The sequence below is a fragment of the Globicephala melas genome, chromosome 10 (genome assembly GCF_963455315.2).
Source record: "Globicephala melas chromosome 10, mGloMel1.2, whole genome shotgun sequence".
In the NCBI taxonomy this organism is placed as follows: Eukaryota; Metazoa; Chordata; class Mammalia; order Artiodactyla; family Delphinidae; genus Globicephala; species Globicephala melas.
This window is the reverse complement of record NC_083323.1, coordinates 97,044,864-97,063,474: the sequence shown is the minus strand read 5'-3', so window position 1 is coordinate 97,063,474 and position 18,611 is coordinate 97,044,864. Positions and strand designations below refer to the sequence as shown.

General features: G+C 53.2%; 1 protein-coding gene across 1 annotated transcript in view; it reads right to left on the bottom strand.

Annotated features, from left to right (window-relative positions):
• ANO2 (anoctamin 2) overlaps positions 1-18,611 on the bottom strand; it is a 318,066-nt gene that overhangs the window by 210,952 nt on the left and 88,503 nt on the right. Inside the window, exons 7-9 of the mRNA XM_060305839.1 lie at positions 15,387-15,442; positions 14,219-14,260; positions 8,425-8,489 (exon numbers count right to left, since the gene is read on the bottom strand). Coding sequence (XP_060161822.1) covers positions 8,425-8,489; positions 14,219-14,260; positions 15,387-15,442 — 163 coding nt within the window. The remainder of the gene's footprint in view (positions 1-8,424; positions 8,490-14,218; positions 14,261-15,386; positions 15,443-18,611) is intronic.

The following is an 18,611-nucleotide window of genomic DNA, read 5'->3' as shown; positions in this document are numbered from 1 at the left end:
CCACACCCACGACAGAGCTTGGCATCCAGCAGACCCTTGATGTAGGGATCGACTCTTGTGTCAACAGACTCTGAGCTCTGGCCTGGATTTCTTGTGACCTCGCAAAACAAGCAAGAGGGACAAAATGCAGCTCTTCTCGGCAAAACCTGCCTTATCACACTGACTCTGGTCCCATCTTGGAAACACCATTTCACTCTCCCTGGGAAACACCAGGAAGACATTTCCATGACAAAGGCAGAGCCTCCACAAAACCCCACACCTGCCAGGAGGCAGCCTCCAGGATAGGCTGTGGAAGAGGCTTACCTGGCGCACAGTGCTACCTGCTCAGGGGTCAGGTTACTAAAGCTGCGACGGAGACGGAGCAGCGAACTGAAGTCGGGAAGGCACCTACTCGGTTGACAAAAGCAAGAAGTGACAGCTGACAACCTGATGACGTGGAAGAAGGGGGAAAGAAAGACTCTGAGAAGCAGAAATGAGAAACCAAAAACATGGCATTCGCGGGCCCCCTGACAAACAGCTCTTGCGAGTGACACATCACTCCTGCTGAGACAGGGGTGCTCACGAGGATGGCCCATCGCAGAGCAGGGGGGGACCTGGTCAGCGAGCCCCACTCCCCCCTCCGCAGACCACGCCAGCTGTCCCTCAGAGTGCTGATCAAAGGGATTAACGCTAGGCATCTGAAAACCCAGCTCGCCCAACGTCTGGCTGGACGACGCTCTGGGTCACCTCTAGCCACGTGGTACGAGGGCAAACACACAGTTTCTGGAGTCAGACAGGCCTGGGTTTAAATCCCAGATGGGCTGGCTTGTGGCTTCGGGAAGCTCCTATCTCCCTGAGCTCAGTACCCCACCCCCTCACCCCCGTAACACAGAGGTAAGAACGTCCACTTGGCGGGGTCGCTAGGAGGCACAGAGCACACACACGCAACGTGAATACAGCACACTGGTTTACAATTTTTAAAAAAACACAGTCTTGAAGTGAGAGAGTGGCGTGGGCATACATACACTACCAAATGTAAAATAGATAGCTAGTGGGAAGCAGCCGCATAGCACAGGGAGATCAGCTCAGTGCTTTGTGACCACCTAGAGGGGTGGGATAGGGAGGGTGGGAGGGAGGGAGACGCAAGAGGGAGGGGATATGGGGATATATGTGTACACACAGCTGATTCACTTTGTTATACAGCAGAAACTAACACACCATTGTAAAGCAATTATACTCCAACAAAGATGTTAAAAAAATAGTCTTATGATTCCACAATATTTGTCAAGACAAACTAAAGAACTATATAAAATTCTGCTAGTTTAGGGAATAGTATAACTTCCCCCAGGGAGCAGATAAATAACAACTCTACCTAACCAGACCTGTGTCCATCACCACGCTCTTTGCACAACTATATCGTAATCCTCGCAATAATACTGTGGGGAAGGTAGGACAGGTGTTATGATGCCCATTTCATAGCTGAGGAAATGGAGGCTTGAGAGAGAACGGCTTGCCCCAGTATTATATCACTTGGAATCAAGGCTGGAGGCAAAACCGAGTTCTTCTCATCCTTAACCCACTGCTCTCAGTCTAGAGGAACGTCCCTAGGCAGGTGCCTCGGGGTTTGATAAACACGTGGACAGTCACTCTATCCATCTTCTAAATTAACAAGTGCAGCCTCACTCCGTCTCCACTTCTTCCTAGAGTAGGAGCTCTTATTTGTTTTAAGTGTGTCTTCATACGGCTGCCTCTTTACATCTTTGATCACATTTCTTTTCCTTCCCTGAGACAGTTCTAGCCTGGCTGGTTTTTCTCTAGGCAGGATACCCTGACTTGGACACATGAGGTTTTGCCGCGATTTGGGAAATCCCTAAGTGACGTGATCCTAAAATGTTTTCTGAGATTTTCAGGGGTCTGTGGGTGCTGCCATGCGACAACGGATGTTTCCAGAAAGAGTCAGAGTCACCCCCAAAAATCTCTGCCCGATGCACAGCTGACAGCCCGGAGCCCCCTCATCACAGATGACTGGTCTGGGGGTCAGCTTCCCCCCACCCCCATGATCTTCTCCATACCCTGTTTTTCTATAGCCTCACAGTTACTCTTTGAAAATTTTCTCCATCAGTCTGTCCCTCCATTTCCCGGAAAAGCCACGTGGTCATCTACACGCTTGGGAATTTGACTTTGAGCTTGAGCTCCTGGAGAACGGGGTCCTGCTTAATTCATCTCTACCCCCCAGCACCAGTGTCTCACATGTGGCCAGTGCAAACAGGTGTCAGCTTAACTATACCAGGTGAGGTGTGCGTGCAGGAGGGCCCTGCTCTGACTTTCCCAGGCCAGCGGGTCCCAAAGAGGACGATCACGAGGATGAGGCTGTCAGAAGAGCCCGCATTACAGGAGGACACACAGCGAGGCCAGGCGTGTTACGCGTGCAGAACTGTTAGGGACGCGAGAGCTATTTTCAACTAATTAAAGGCTGGCCTACACAATAGGATGCTCTTGTTCAGAACAAGACTGAAACAGAGGGAAATCAGCAGAGTTCTTGCTCTGGCTCCATGACCATTTCTAGTGGCTAAAAATGTCCAGCAGACAAACAAGCTGCCCCCGAGGCCAGGCGTCTCCCCCATTACAAGATAAATCATGCAGAGGCTGGGCATCTGCTCGATCAATATGCGGGGAGAGGAGTCTTCAATTCCCCATTCCACGGCGGGGCACTGAGGTCAGCCAGCCTCTAAGCTCCTCCCACCTCTGTGATGCCATGGTTTGGTCCCAGGGGTTCTGGATAACTGAGAGTTTACTGCACACAAGGTCCAAGGGGATAGGAAATTACAGCTTTGTCACATATTTTCAGGCTAATATCAGCTTCTCTTCCTCTTGGGAAATAGGATGTGACATAAGGGAGTCAAGGAGGCAGTGAGCTGGGAAACCAGACCCTCACCCCGTCCCAGCTCTGGCCGTGCAACCCTGGGCGGCCATGGGGATGCGCGTGCAGCCTCCTGGTGCCCTGGGAGCCACCAGGTACCATACGGCTGATACTCCAGGAAGGAAGATTCAGTTTGATCTGAACCAAGAGCCACCAGCCATGGAAGGCAGGGAGGCCACCCTCAGGGGACCAGGACGGCCTTTGGGTGCAGCCTCAGACGAGAGCTGGGGGCACCGTATTCAACTCCTGGTCCACTGGCAGCCCCAGGCCGACTCCTCTCCTCTAGAGGGTGCAGACCTGGCGGGGAGTGGCACTCTGCAGGGAGGGGGGAGAGAAAGGAGAGTGGGACGCCTCGCATTTTATAAACAGCTTATTTCCCACTCTGTACGGGCCAGAATATAACTGCACGGGACATCGTCATCCCTGTTTCTGCCTCGCCTCAACCAGCTACTGCCTACTTTTCTCGGTCTACTATGTTCCTACGCCCTCAGAGGCAAAGGAAAAATCTTCTTCAGGCCCATGAGACATGACTTCTTTCCAGCCTGCATAACGTTTCCCTGCTAAATCCAATACTTCAAAGGATGAGACCTGCAGATACCAAGGTGCTAGCCCCACACGTCACCACTCCTTGGCTTCCTCTCTTGGGTCCAGCCTCATCTCCTTCCAAGCCTGGATGCTCTGCTAACTTACAGGTCAGAGCCAGGGACACGGGCCAGGTTGGCACAGAGTCCATACAGGTGGGGCGAGATCTGCAAGTCGAGTTCTTGACTTGACCTCTTCCAACTGACAGTCAGGAGGGACCTGGCTTTGGGGCACTGTGATTTCTGGCCATCGACACCAGGCTCAACAAGTCCATATTCGGGGCAGCCCAGGCTGGTGACAAAGACACATTCAGGACCTTTAACCTCAGCCTTTCAGAAAGCAATGTTTCCAATTCCAGCACCACCTCTTCTAGGAAGTCTTCCCTATTCTGCTAGTAGCAACCACTCTCCATCTGTTGTCCCAACCTATCATGTTAGTACTTATATATGACAGTCCTGAAAAGCCCTCAATTCATCCTGCCTCCCACAGGTCTGTCTCCCTACGTAACTGCTAGATCCGTAAGGACGCAAACTCCACCCTACATCTCGCTGTGCCTCCAGAGATTTGCTCACTGTGAGCATCAGTAAATGTTTACTGCATTGAGCTGAACTGCCTTTATAAATCCCAGGGAAGGATCAAGGAGGAGGCAGCAGGGCTCAGGAAATAATTCATCACAGGTTGATCAACATTTTTTCCTCTCCATTCCCTCCCCCAAACCAGCTGCAGCCAGTCCTTCCTGAGCCTGGCCTGCTGAGAAGCCTCCTAAGAAAGAATGTGGCTTCCTCCATCTCCCTCCTGGAGGGATGTGGATGCGTCGTGTTTCAGGAGGTTAGCAGTGGGGCTCAGAGACACAGAGGTATGCACCAAATCACGCAACCTTCTAGTGGCCTTTCTGGGGAATTCTGGCAAGAGCAAGCACCTCTGCCTTTTATCAGGAGGAGGAAAAGCCAATTCCTGTGATGCCGAGGTCCTGGATGGGCTCTGCACTGGTGGGGCTGGAGGCGGCTGGAAGTCCAGGATGGTAGAGACGTGTAGCCAGGTGGAGGCACAGTGCCACTCTTGCTGTCCACAGGTGATGCCCAAAGGCTCTTGAAATGGCATAGATACCACTGTTAGGTCACTGAGGAAGCAGGACATTTCTGAGAGGACTCCAGACCTGCCACAGGGATGGGTTTCACGCCCAGGGCCTGACCTTAGGAAGCCTCCCTGGGGAAATGGCATCCCTGAAAGAGGAGGGAACGAGGAAGAGCCGTTTACCCCTCTCTAAACTGTCATCCCGACTTGACACAGTGGATGCTGCCCGCGTACGATGCCCTTGGCCCATTCCCCAAAGTCCACAGCTGCACAGCCCCCGAGCCCGGCGGACTTCTGGGCACGTCTCCTCCACATGCGGTCACAGGCAGCGCAGATGCTTGAGAATACAATTGTGCATCCCAGCTTCAGCCAAGCGCGGTGAGCAGCTAAACCTAACTCAGATGTCCAGAGCCTGCTGTTTCATCTCATCCATATCAAAACCTCCCAGCTAAGAAAATATGCCCGTGAGCAGATGTTCATTTCAGTGAAAAGACAGGGCAGGGCGCTGACTAATACGGGATCACCCCGTATTAGTCAAGCCTAAAGGCCCAGCCTCCCGGGTTCCCCAGAAAATAAAGGCCATTTCCCTCCTGGGATGTCGGGGAGTTAACCCAGGGCCGTGCAGGCAGAAATCTACTCCTCCGCCTGCAGGGACACTCAGGTGGCCCCTAGGGACTAGCAGGGCCGTTTCCCTCCAGCTACAACATCATCTCCCCCACTGGCTCCAACACACACCTTGTTTCTTCCAGGGCACAAGTGCTTCGGGCTCGGAGTTCCCAGGAGATTCTTCTGTGAGAGGGGTCGCTACTGGATACCTCCCTGGGGAGCTTCCCAGGCAACTCACATACACACACACACACACACACACACTCCACTCAGGCCTGCAGGCCCCGAGGTTTCTAGAGCAAGGGTATGACTCAGGGTGGAGAGCTCTGCTGGCCTGGGAGCGCCATCAGCAATCTCACAGTGCAGCCTGCTGGGCCTGGATGCCCATGCAGCTGCGGGGGGAGGGGCGCGGGGTGCAGGGAAGGGGCATCTTTTTTTTTTTTTTTTTTTTTTTTTTGCGGTACGCAGGCCTCTCACTGTTCTGGCCTCTCCCGTTGCGGAGCACAGGCTCCGGACACGCAGGCTCAGCGGCCACGGCTCACGGGCCCAGCCGCTCCGCGGCATGTGGGATCTTCCCGGACCGGGGCACGAACCCGCGTCCCCGGCATCGGCAGGCGGACTCTCAACCACTGCGCCACCAGGGAAGCCCCGGGAAGGGGCATCTTGCTCCCCCTCTGTCCACTTTACACACCTGGGAAAGGAGCCTCGAACCCTAAATCTCAAGTTTAGGCTTGAAGGGTTGCGGAAGGGGAAGGGTAGCTTTACGTGCCAACGGATCTCCCACCCCGCTGGGCTCTCAGCTGCTCCGTGCTTTCGAATGTTCCAAACCGTGGGCACCGGGAGAGAAGCAGCGCTCGGGGCTGCCAATGAGGAGCTGGGGGCCCAAGGCGACGGGCGGGAAACAGCTCGGCTGGGCCTTTGCAGGGCGTACCTTCAACTTGGACCCCCCTGCCTCTGCGGATGCTTCAGCACTGACCACATGGGTGCAGTTCCTACGTGAGCACCAAGAGGGCGCAGTTCACAGGCATGAGCCGCGATGGAACCACAGGGTCAGGGTGGCCTCAGGCTGGGCCCTGTGGGCCGCTAGGTCCCGACAGGTGAAGGCAGGAAGGATGGAGAAGAAGTGGCAGCAGAGGGAAGTGGCGCTGAAGACACACCCACAGGAGTTGGGGTCAGACCGGGGACTGGCAGATGGCGGAGAGGAAGGAGGTGACGTGGACACACGAGCTTAGGGGGAGCCGGCTGAGTGCGGGGAGACCCATACCCGCCACCCCAGTTTCCTCTCCAGCTGCCTGCTCTTGGCTTCCCTGCCTCTGCTACCCACCTATGCCCCCAACGTCTCTGTCCCTTCCCTCTCTCCCCACTACAGTCCCCTCGTCTCTCTGCAGCAGAGTAAGTTCCTCACCCCTCTGGGTAGGCCACAGTCCCCCACTACAGCCCCCATACTACCTGTGTCCCATCCCCTCCCCTCCAGCCAGTGTCTGAAAGATGTCCGAGGCTCCAGGCGCGTCCGAGCCCCACATCCAGGCCACTGGCACTGTGCAGCAGGTGAGGAAGCGGCAGTGGACAGCCCCCAGCCCCACAGCACACTGCACCCGTCTGGACAGCTTTGGGCTCTGCGTCCTCGGGAACCGCCAGACCCCAAAGCCAGGATCTGCTCCAAAGGCACCTCTTCCCCCGCAGGTGAGGCTGCTCCGGTGGCTGAAACGGAGGGCACGCTGGAGCCGTTGCCCACTTAGCTGGCGGCCGGTCACCCGAAGTCTCCGGAGGAAAACGTGGGGCTCTCCGGGAGGGAGAATTTTTATTTTCTGGTATCGTATTTTTTCAAAAGGAGTGAATAGTTGGAGAAAACAGGCGACAGCGTGGGTGGCCACCAGAGAGGCAGAGAGGATGATCAAAGCCCACGAGGCACGGGGGAAGCAGCCCTGGTGTGGCCCAGAGAACAGTCTAGGTGGCCGCACCTCACAAAAGGCCGCCAGGGGACGGGAGGTGCAGGGTGAGGGGGCCTCGGTCACCGGCATTTGTGGCCCTGCTCCCCGACCCCAGCCCCTCGGCTAACGGTCTTCAGCTGGAACAAACACCTGCTGTCCAACTGAGCTCCCAGTTCCCTGGGAGGGCCATCCCATCTCTGCGTGGGAGGTGAGCCTGCCCAAACTGTGACTCCCAGCCTGCTGCCTTCTTCCAAGAAGAAGCTGGAATCCCTCACTCTGGACTCGATCCTTCTGGCGGCCACCCCTCTCGCGGTCCCAGCCCAGGGCGAGCAGCCCGGAACACTCTCTGAGTTTGCTGGCTGATGAATCAGCTCATTAAAGTGAGCCACAGGTGACTGAGTGGCAGCGAGTCCACTGTGTCAGGCACAGGGCCAAGGGTCCCCACAGTTTCCAAACAAGCGTGCTCTATCAATTTCCCCCGTAGAGCCCTAGCTCAGGCTCCCAGTTTCGGAAAACCAGGATGCCGAAGACCAAAGCGGGGACGCGACTTGACCAGAGCAACAATCGCCCCTAGTGGCCAAGCCTGGGCAAGACCCCAGTCTCCAGGCCCCACTCAGCCCGGTGGTCCCCCACTGCACAGGGGTCCTCCCAACATGCCAGCTGGGAAAGAGATGGGGCTTCAACAGCCCGTGGAGTTCCTAGAGCCCTCAACCCACTTGAGGCTACTCAGACCTACTGCCTTCTAGAAAGTTCTTTCAAAAAGCTTTTCACCCATGTTCTGTAGAAACTGGGGAAATTCCCAAGGCAATAGGGCATCATTTTAGGAGCAGCACTGAAGGGAGAGGTTTAGGACCCAGTTCTCTTCTCCCAATTTTTTGGAGAAGCCATAAAAAGCCTGCATTTCCACGCAGAGCAGCTGGCTTAGCCCTTATACAATGTGCCGGGTCTTCCCTTCTCTTGGTCAATACTGTGGCTACTTGGGAATGACCCAAGGATCTGCTTCACCCACGTTCTTCTCTAGGCAAATTTGAGGGACGATAATAAAAGAGAGAACTCTACTCACTCCTCTCCCCACAAGAGCAGGCAGGGAGAGACCACAGTGCTGAAGACCCCAAGAGGCAAGTCATGGAACATCCGTCCACATTACCTGCTGCCCCACAGCTGCCACTGCCCTCCCCCACCCAGGAGCTGGCTCCCCACCTGTAGGACACAGAGCAGGGGCGTCACAGCCTAGAACAGCCAAGCCCTCTGCTCGGCCAACACACTTCCAGGAGCCAAGACAGTTGGCAGAGACCTTTTGGGTCCTCCCAAGAGTCCCCTCCCACATCTTACCTGATGAGGTCAATAGGCTGAAACTTATAAAACACCCCATAGCGTGCCCATTCTTGATACAGCAGCTAAACAAAAAAAAAAAAACAGAGAACCAGATTAGAGGTACAGCAGACAACTATTCACCTTTCGTTATTCAGCTTTAGCAAGTCAACATTTGACACACACCCCTCCCCACCAAAGCCATCCTGGCAAGTCAAAATCGAATCCCCAAAGCCCAGCTTCCAGGAGAATTCCCATGAGATATCCACAGGGAGACTCCAAAGGCAGGAGGCTATTGTCCTCCCCCAATAGTAAAGGTGATCTTCATCACACTCTGGGTGTGCTGCACCTACCAAGCAAAACCCCTCGCTCTTCACTCCCTCGCCTTGCTGAGTCCAGCCAGATGAGCCCTGGCGTTCATTTATTCACTCATTTAATAAGTACTGACTGAATATCCACCTTGTGCCAGGCCCTGTCCAGACACTGGCTAAAGCAGTAAACCAGACCAAGTCACTGCCATCATGGGGCTTATTACCCCTTGTGTGCAGAGACAAATATTAACTTATAAATGTCACGGAGAAAAATAGATCAAGGTAGGGGGTAGAATATGAAGAGCGGGGTAGGGTGCTATTTTAGACAGGATGACAAGGGAACACCATTTACAATAGCCAAGACACGGAGACAACCTAAATGTCCATCGACGGAGGAATGGATAAAGAAGACGTGGTGCATATATACAATGGAGCATTACTCAGCCATAAAAAGGACAAAATAATGCCATTTTGCAGGGACATGGATGGACCTAGAGATTGTCACACTGAGTGAAGTAGGTCAGACAGAGAAAGACAAATATCATATGATATCACTCATATGTGGAATCTAAAAAAATGGTACAGATGAACTCATTGACAAAACAGAAATAGAGTCACCGATGTAGAAAGCAAACTTACGGTTACCAAGGGGGAAAGTGGGGAGGGATAAACTGGGAGGTTGGGATTGACATACACACACTACTATATATAAAATAGATGACTAATAAAGACCTACGGTATAGCACAGGGAACTCTACTCAATACTCCGTAATGACCTATACAGGAAAAGAAGCTAAAAAAGAGTGGATATGTGTATAACAGATTCACTTTGCTGTACACCTGAAACTAACACAACATTGTAAATCAACTATACTCCAATAAAATTTTTTTTAAAAAATAAAATAACAAAATAATTTTAAAAATCAAGTAATTATTGATAGGTATTAAAAAAAAAAAGAAAAGGATGGCAAGGGAGGGCCTCTCTGAGGAGGTGACATTTGGGCTGAGACCTGAAGGAAGTAGGTGGTTATGTTGCAGCTAGAAGAACACTCCTTCTGTGCCAAGGCCTAGAGGAAAGGGCACGTCCTAGGATGAAGAGGGAAGCCGGAAGGCTGGCGCTGAGCAAGGGGAGAATGTTGGGACATAACCCCAGTTAGAAAGGACTGGCGGTTGCGGGGGGGGGCTTCCCTGGTGGCGCAGTGGTTGGGAGTCAGCCTGCCGATGCAGGGGACGCGGGTTCGTGCCCCAGTCCGGGAAGATCCCACATGCCGCGGAGCGGCTGGGCCCGTGAGCCATGGCCGCTGAGCCTGCGCGTCCGGAGCCTGTGCTCCGCAACGGGAGAGGCTGCAACAGTGAGAGGCCCGCGTACCGCAAAATAAAAGAAAAAGTCTGGAGTTCAAAGGAGAGTCCAGAGTCAGAGAAGACATGATTTGTAAAGTCATCAAGTTACGGATGCAACTGTCAAAGAGAGAGAGGTAGAGAAGAGGCGTGACGCCGGGGCCCTGGGTGCTCCACCGTTCAGAGGTCAAGGGGATGATGAAGAGCAGCAGAAGCGCCAGAGGAACAATGGGACACGGCACCGGACTAGAAGTGGGTGGTGTCCTGGAGGCCAAGGGACCATGGGATTCCAAGGGAAGAAGGTGAGCATCTGGGTCAAATATGGCTGACGGGTCAGGCTGGAGGAGAACCAAGAGGTGACCTTGGACCCAGTGACCCATGGTTGACCTTGACAAGAGTGGTTCCAGACGGGCCAGATGGACACAGCAGAGGAGATCACCAGGCAACCCCTGGAAGAGCTGGAGCTCCAGGGCGTCAAACCTGGAAGGTGATGCGACGATGCCTGCCCACCGCCCATGTGGCTCTGCCGGGCCAGCTCGCACAGCTCTGCATGGGAGGGAGGGTGCTGTAGACCCTTCCCTGTCTCTACAAATGTTTAATCACACAGTTCGAGACCAGGTGGATCGGGCTAAGCCCTGGGTTACAGGGTCCTGGGACAGACCGGCAGTCAACAGGGATGAGCCTGTGTGCGTCAAGTGCAAGAGGACAACCAGGGTAACCTGCAACAGTCCCTTTAAACCTGCAGAGTCTAGAACTTTCTAATGAGCTCCTAGCAAATACACTCTCTCCCTCAGAGTTATGCCATGTCCTCTTCACCTACCGGCCAAGCCTGCGAACAGAGCCAGGAGGCTCTGCAGCTCCTTCTCACAGAGCCTGATTTCGGAGGCCTCGAATGTAATTCCAAGCATGTGGGTCTGACCCCAAACCTTCAGGGCAGGAAGCAACAAGGGGACCACACCCTCTGATGGATCAGAGCATACAGGAGGCCAGGTTGGCTTCCTAGGGTCACATCGGTCAGTTGGCTTAAGTATTTCATGGGACCATAAAGAACCCAACTGTTAAAACCATCTGCAACGCCAGAGAACGGCAAGATGCCCGAGACTCGGGGCCCTCCCTGAGGCCACAGGCTCCTCAGAGAGCAGCCAGACCTGGGACAGACAGAAAGACGCCAGCTGTAGCCGGCTCAGAGGCATTGATGGGACAGGGTGGACCAGGATGGGAGAGGATGGAATTCTACCTCTGGATCCTGCAATGACCTGTTGGGTTTTTTGGCAGGTCACTTCCCCATTAGTAAAATGGGAGTTGTGCAGGATGGGAAAACTAGTCCTCAAGTGAAACCAAGAAGAAAAGTACCTTTCCCGTCAGAAAGACAAGACTAACTTTTTAACTGCCCACTAGAGGAGATAATCATCTGCAAAAGCTGGAAAATTCAGGACCAAGGGTTTAGAAACTGCTAAAGTTTCTAAAGTTTAAGATGAGTATCTTCCAGGTTGTGCTTCGGGTTCCCTGTAAGTGGGCAGGGAAGCCACGGGGAGCTGGTGGGACTCAGTCAGCCCCTGGAAGATGGTGACAGTCCCTCCCCTGGGATGCCTGAGAAAAGCAGGTAAGTCTGGCGGATGTGGAATGAGGTGGGTGCTGGCAGTGGGAGGGGCCCATCCACACCCTCGCAGCCCAGCTCTCTAGAAAGGCAAGAAACCCCTGCTCTCCAGAGGGAGGGAGCCTCTCGTGAATTACCCTCTGGGAGGGGGCTGAGTCATGGAGACTGCAGGCCGCACTAGGCGAGCTGCGGGGAAGGAGATTGCTCTCCGCCTACGAGGCACATCCCCGGAACAGCCACAAATCGCAGGGAAGAAGGAGGCGAACCCCAGCTACGGGCAGGATGGGCGGATCACCCCTAAAGGCCCCCAGGGGGCGATCTCCCATCAGTTCTCAACCCTTCTCCACCTCCTCCAGCACCAACTTCAAGGGTTCTCCCTTGCACCCAACCAAAACCCTTCCCGCAGCCTCTGGAAGAACATAGACTCTTACAATGTAACACATACGAATAAATGTACTGCACTTATACAGAGATTTCAGCTGGTTCTTTCAAGATACCTTTCAGGTCCCACCCATACGCCTCTGAAGGGCTAGGAAGGAAGCCAGCACGGCAGTGAGAGGTCCCCTTGCCATACGTGAAAGACCGTGTCCACCTGCTGGTGGCACTGGCTGGAATTTGGACACCAGGGTTTTAGTCCTGACGGGACAATCTTTTCATGGACATCGGAACTGGTCTCCTTGCCGTGCTGGGTATCCGCTTCCCAAGCCAAATGGACAGAAAAAAGCTTTCACTCTCACTCCTGGTTTCTCTTATTTCCCATCACAGCAAACGTTATTTCCCTAACCATGACCCCGGCAGAGGAAAACAAGGAGGCCAGGACTGGCTGGCAAACCCAAGGAAAAGCCACAAGGAATGGGCTGCTTGTCTTCCAGAGACACTTGTCCACCTTTACCGAGCCACCACCAAGATGAGCTGTGTCCTGGCTGGTCTCTCTCTGCCTGCCAGATTCTACCCATCCCATCCTTTGGGGTGTGCACTGGGAGGAGGCAGCACTGCCTAAGCGAAACAATTCCTGGGAGGGAAACGTTTTGTTAGAAGGTTTTATTGTTAACGATAATATAGTATCATTCCAGGCAAAGGTACATATATTTTGGATGGTCCACAATTTGCTTCTCTCTGCCTCTGTGCAGGTAACCGGGGGCTGGCTGAGTTTTCCCAGGAGTACTGTGTGCTCCTGATCTCTGGAATGTTCCTGTAAAGTGTTCTACCTTGAGGGGCTGAGGGTTACCACCCACCCAGCAGGGGGTCACTTAGGTGGGCAGTAGGTGGTGATCGCTCTTTAAAGGGGAGTAATGTGACAAGAAAAAGTGGGCGGACAGAAAATGGCTGGGGCCAGGGAGGTGAGATGTGGGGAGAAAGGCTTCCTCCTTTTCCTTTAAATCTGATCCGGGACTTTTCAGGAAATTAAACACCACTGAGACTATTAGCATCAGATAGAAAACAGATGAGGTTAAAACATGGAAAAACTACAGCAGATTCCCTGGGCAGGCCGAGCAGGGGACATATGTAAGCAATCACAGCAGTATTTCTGGAAAAGGCCTTTATATGTTTTTAATACTTAACACTTCATAACAGGGACTAATAGGCTGGATAAAAAGAAGGTTGCTCAAAAGCAACTTGGGGGATGAATGATTTTCCAGACAGCAGAGTGTGGGGAGGGGGTACACGGGCTCCTATTCCTCATCCCGCCCACCCTCGCCCACCCTCGTCTGTTCACCAGAGTCGCTGAAGGCTGGGGGACCTGGGTGGGAAGATGGCAGGAGGGCGATGGCCAGACGGGCAGCCCCCACTAAAGAGGCTGGGTGATGCTCAGAGCATCGTGCCGTGGTGGGAAGGGTGGAACCCATGCTCCTAGAGTACCAGGAAACAGAAGAAACAGGATCTAGATGGAGGGCTGGGGACAAGAGCTGTCCAGGCAGGAGCTGTGACTGGCATAGGGGGGATCCTCCAAAGGGACCCTTTTCCCTCCCTTAAATATAACCTATTTCTAGCCGCCCGGAATATGCAGGTTTCTCATCTATCATTTGGGAATGCCTGTATCCTACCTGTCTGCCTCGACAGAGAGGATAAGAATAACCTAAGGGCGACCCTCCCCAAACAAGCCGTAACGGCATGGATACTGGTATATTTTTAGCAGGAACACTAGATTTGAGGGTCAGAGGGGCACTAGCCCCTTCTCTGTTTATGGTAGCAGTGTCATCATGGGCAAGGTGCACAATCGTTCTGAGCCTCAGTTTCCCCATCTATCAATGAAGGGATCTGGCTGCTCAGTGTTTCTCAGCCAAAGCTCTCTTGTCATCAGGGGCAGGGACACTGCCTCTGTGTGTGACTGTGGGATGTATTTCAGGATGGTTGGCATCACCGGTCCACCGGGCGCTAAATGTCAACAGCACCCCCATACACAGTCACGTCAACGACCAGAAATGCCCTCACATTTCCAAACGCCTGGGGACAGCGAGCTGTGGAAGAACAGCTGGGAATAGATAAGCAGTAAACAGAACACGCAGGACACGTCTACGCAGCCCCCCACCCCCGCGTGGTCCTCGAGCGCAGCATCGGGCTGGCTTACCTTTCTGTCATTCACGTCATCCCCTGGACTATCATATTCACCCTGTAGGAGGAGAAAGCCAATGGAATGATCAAAAACAGAGACAGGGTTTTCTTTTAAATTTTCTAACGTTATCCCTTTCTTTCATTCCCATTTAAGGAAGGTGAAGAGCATGACATGTAAGGAGACACCGGTCCGCTTCCTTGGTCGCCAGCACCTGCTGTGTTTCCTGTGGGCAGCTTCTTACCCAGGGCAGCTCCCCTTACAGGCCTCAGAGACCCCCCTGCACCTCCTCACAGCAAATGCAACAGCAGAACCCGACCTGGAAACGGACTAGCACATCAGGAAAACACCCCTGCGCCCTGGCCATACCCGGCAGAACCTCAATTCACGTGTGCCCACAGCAAGGATGCTGGCGAGGAGAAAAGGTCACCTGGGAAATTCCTGCGGGCACTCAGGGGTCCCCACCCCAGGGGTCTCATTTGATACCGCTGCGGGGTAGATGCTAAAGCGACCGATGGGGTGGACAGGGCAGCCTGGGGGCACCGAGTTCACAGGCCAGTTCAGTTCCTCACGAACCATCTTGAAGAATATCACTGCATTATGTTATAGGATGCTTATAACATTCCTCGCAGCCAAGAAAAGCTTTAATTACAGTCTCTCCGTTTTCTTAACCAAACAACAGTATAAGGGATTTTGAGAGACATCCTTAACATAGGTCAAGATAGAAAAAAGATCTGACACTTAATACATCCTCGCATAGGATGAGGAATTTCATATCCACACAAAGCTATCACATATAAAATATCACTTTCAGTCATTTGAGGGCCTGACGGTCCAGCCTGCGTTATCCAGGTCTGGGACTTGCGCTCCCCGCTATCCACCCACCTTCTCCATCTCCCTTTAACCCTCCACACGCCGTTATCTGCCTTCTCACACTTTCCTCAAAATCAAGGCAGGGAGTGCAGGGAAGCCCAGACAAAAACCAGTTCGTTCTTCCATCGGGGAAATAACGGAAACAGTTTGAGACAACCGGCAAAAATCAACTGGGGATTATTTTCATTCACAAGTGGTCCGGAGCCAGCCCAGGTGGTTCAGCGTCGTCATTCCCTCCTGCCTCCCCGCCCGTATACCCACCACCATGTCGTCTGCAGTGTTCACCCTGCTGACTGATGGAGGTGGTACTCACGTCGTGCAGGGGGTAGGCAGCCTCGTAGATATTATTTGCTATCAGAGAATTAATACCTGCAGAAGAAGGAAGATGAAAACGGTAACTGTAGGGCAGGGGTTTCTCAACTTGACCTTGGTCTTCTGATAAATACTAATTCCCCCAGCCCCACCTCCCAGCTGAGAAGCCCTACCCCTCCAGATCCTCCCAGTCAAGAAGTTCCTTTCGGGCTTGACTTCTCAGCATAAGAACAGTATTTTTTCATTTCCCAAATGCAAAGTTATGATTAAATAGCAGATACGCTCTCTCAAACGTCACGTCCGTCCTGTCCTCGTACACTCAGATCCCTCTGGTCCCGGAACCCTCACCACCACTGCCTCCATGGCCACAGCCATGTGCTGAGAATATCTGTGTTCAGTGACCGGCATAGGAATGACCACAGGGATTACTGTAATTATAATCAATAAACACGTCCGTCAGAGCATCCCACCGCACTTCATCTGAACTCACTTCCGGCCCCTCCCTGTTCCTTCACGAGGCAGCGTGCATTATGGTCCACGACTGACCTGCCTGGACCATTAGATCCCTAGGGCAGTGTGACCTGGGGAACCCCGGGTGTCCCCATGACCCTTTCAGGGGGTTCATAAGGTCAGACTATTTTTATAGTAGTACTAAGACACTGTTTGCTTTTATACTCCTATTCTCTCACGAGTCTACCGCGGAGTTTTGTGACCTGTGATGACATCATCCCCGGACAGCTAATGGAATGTGGGCTTGCGTATCCTTGTACTTTAAACTCTTCTCAATTTTAACTTCAAATATAACAAATATTGATCAATATAACGCACCTAGATGAAAGCCCTGTAGGCGCTCTCGATGATTTTTAAAAGTGTAAAGAGGTCCTGAGACCACAAAGTTGGAACACCGCGTGACAGGGGATCCATTTTTTTTTTAATCCCGACAGTATTCCACAGCACTGGGCACACACACAGCAGACCCTACTAAACAGATGTTACGTGAAGGAGTGGCTCCATCCCTGTAACTCCAATATACTCACCACAGAGAAGCTCCTGTCCAGCACAGAGCCACTACTACTCCCTCATTTCATTCACCTTTGGATTCAGAGACTATAACATGCCCTGTATGTTCTGTCACTCCGGACAGTCTGCCCTGGGTTGCTGGCTCCCAGATGGAAGGGATCATATCTCATCAGCTCGAGGACCCTGCCTGCGGGGATGCACATTCAGTGGGGGGCAGGGGGGCGGCAGGGGGCGGGGTCTCTGATACACAGTGATTTCCCTCGTCTCAAGCACGCTTTCTGCCCTGAACCATTCTTTCCGGAGACGCTGTAGACAGTAGTGTGAAGAGGAGAAATTCGATTTTGGAGGGAAACACCCATGACGTCCAAATGCTAAGTAATCTGCATTTGCAAACGAGCCTGGAGAGATGGGCCAGGCTGCGTGACAAAGCTAGACGACAGCGACTCGTGAAAATTCATGGTTTTCCACCTCCCGCACCCAGTCAGTGCCCCATCGCGTGCCCGGAGGCTCAGAGGTTCTCAAACAATCCTCCTCCCTCCATCAGCCTCCTCTTCCTCAAACCATGCCCCTATTCCCCTGGGATGCCAGAACGGCTGGCCAGGGGCCCACGTGGGAGCAGAGGCCCTCAGGAGGCTGCAGGGGCGCCTGGCAGAAGCGGCCACTCTTCCAGTGAGTTGAGAGCTGAGATTTCAGGGCTGCGGCGTCACCCAAGGGCCAGTCCTTTCCTGATTTTACGTCTCCTCCTCGGCATGCACAGAAAACATCAGAAATAACTGGGGGGAGGGGGCGGAGATGGGGGATGGAGGGGGGGGTGTAGGGAGTTAAGGGTTGGGGAGAGGGGCCCCGGGGCTGAAGGAGCTGCAGATTCGTCTTCCTCCGAGGACTACAATTTCACTCTGAGCATCATTAATCAGTCCAAGAGCCATAACCACAGCAACGTGTAGCCACCCTACAATCATCAAGGGGAGGGATCCCGAGTCGGGAGGGGGCGGGGGTGGTTCAAAGCTGTCTCCATGGATACAGGCTGAAGCACCACAGGCGGGCAGGGCTCCAGCTAGACCGCACCCCACGCCCTACCCAACCCCATCCCTGCACCCATACCCACCCCCTGGTTGCCAAGGCGGCAGCATATACCCTGAAGACAGTCGCCAAACTGCGTGGAAAAGTTCAGCAGGCGTGGAGCTCCCCTGCTCATTCTCAGCTTTGCTTAGAGGAGCCCAGCGTCTGACAGCACTGGGCCGACAACCTCAACTCCCGGGTCCTGCCACCAGAGCTTCAGAAAAGGGCTCGAACCGTCGGAGGTCTAAAGCTGTGCACCCTACGTCTCATCTGGAACAAAGTTCCTTGGCACTGAATGTCAGTTTCACTTCTAGAAGCTGTCCACGCCTTGTTTGCTGCCCTCCGAAGGCCTGCAAGGTCCCTGAGGCAGGGGGCACGCCCCCTCACTGGAGTCTCCCAGGGCTCCCGCCTCACTGCTGCGAACACAAAAGGGATGACGGTTGTTACCCAAAAGAGTAAGCAGCCCTATGGCGAAAGTGATCGCAGCGTCTCTTCCCGTGTATCACGGGCATCTGCATACCCGCTACTCCAGTTTTCTTTGGCAACCCACGCTGATGAAGGAAACTTAAACTCTGGTTGACTAGTCTGCTTCGTAAGAGAGGAACCAAGATGACTCAGGTCATCAAACCTGAACTGTCCTAAACCAGATAGCCAGAGCTTCAAGATGCTGTCGTTGACTGTGTCTCTGCCCCATGGCTGTGTACCTCCCCCTCTTCAGGTGGTATCTTATGGGCCATTCCGTCAGTGGCTGCTGGGCAGAGGGAGCGGATGGTACACGAAAGGAAGAGGAATGGGGAGGGGGAGAGGCAAGTTTATCCACAACTTCATCCAAGAATGGGAACTGCTTTGGCCTCTCAGCCACAGACTTCAGACACCAAGATTCTACCCCCAAACAAGCATGGAAATCAGTTTGAAAGAAGAAAATAATCAAACTTAAAAAAAAAAAGAGTCTCTGCTTTGAAAATTGAAATTCTGAATTTTTCCTTTCTTTTCAGCAAAAAGGGCTAATTGGTTCCATCATGCATCCTCCATCTGGCCATAACGGCAAAGCTTTCTTCTTCAGGATGACTTCCAAAGTCCTTCCTCTCTGCTCTAGACCCAGGGAGAGAGATCTGAGACCCAATCTTTTGTCCTCCTACTCCCAGAA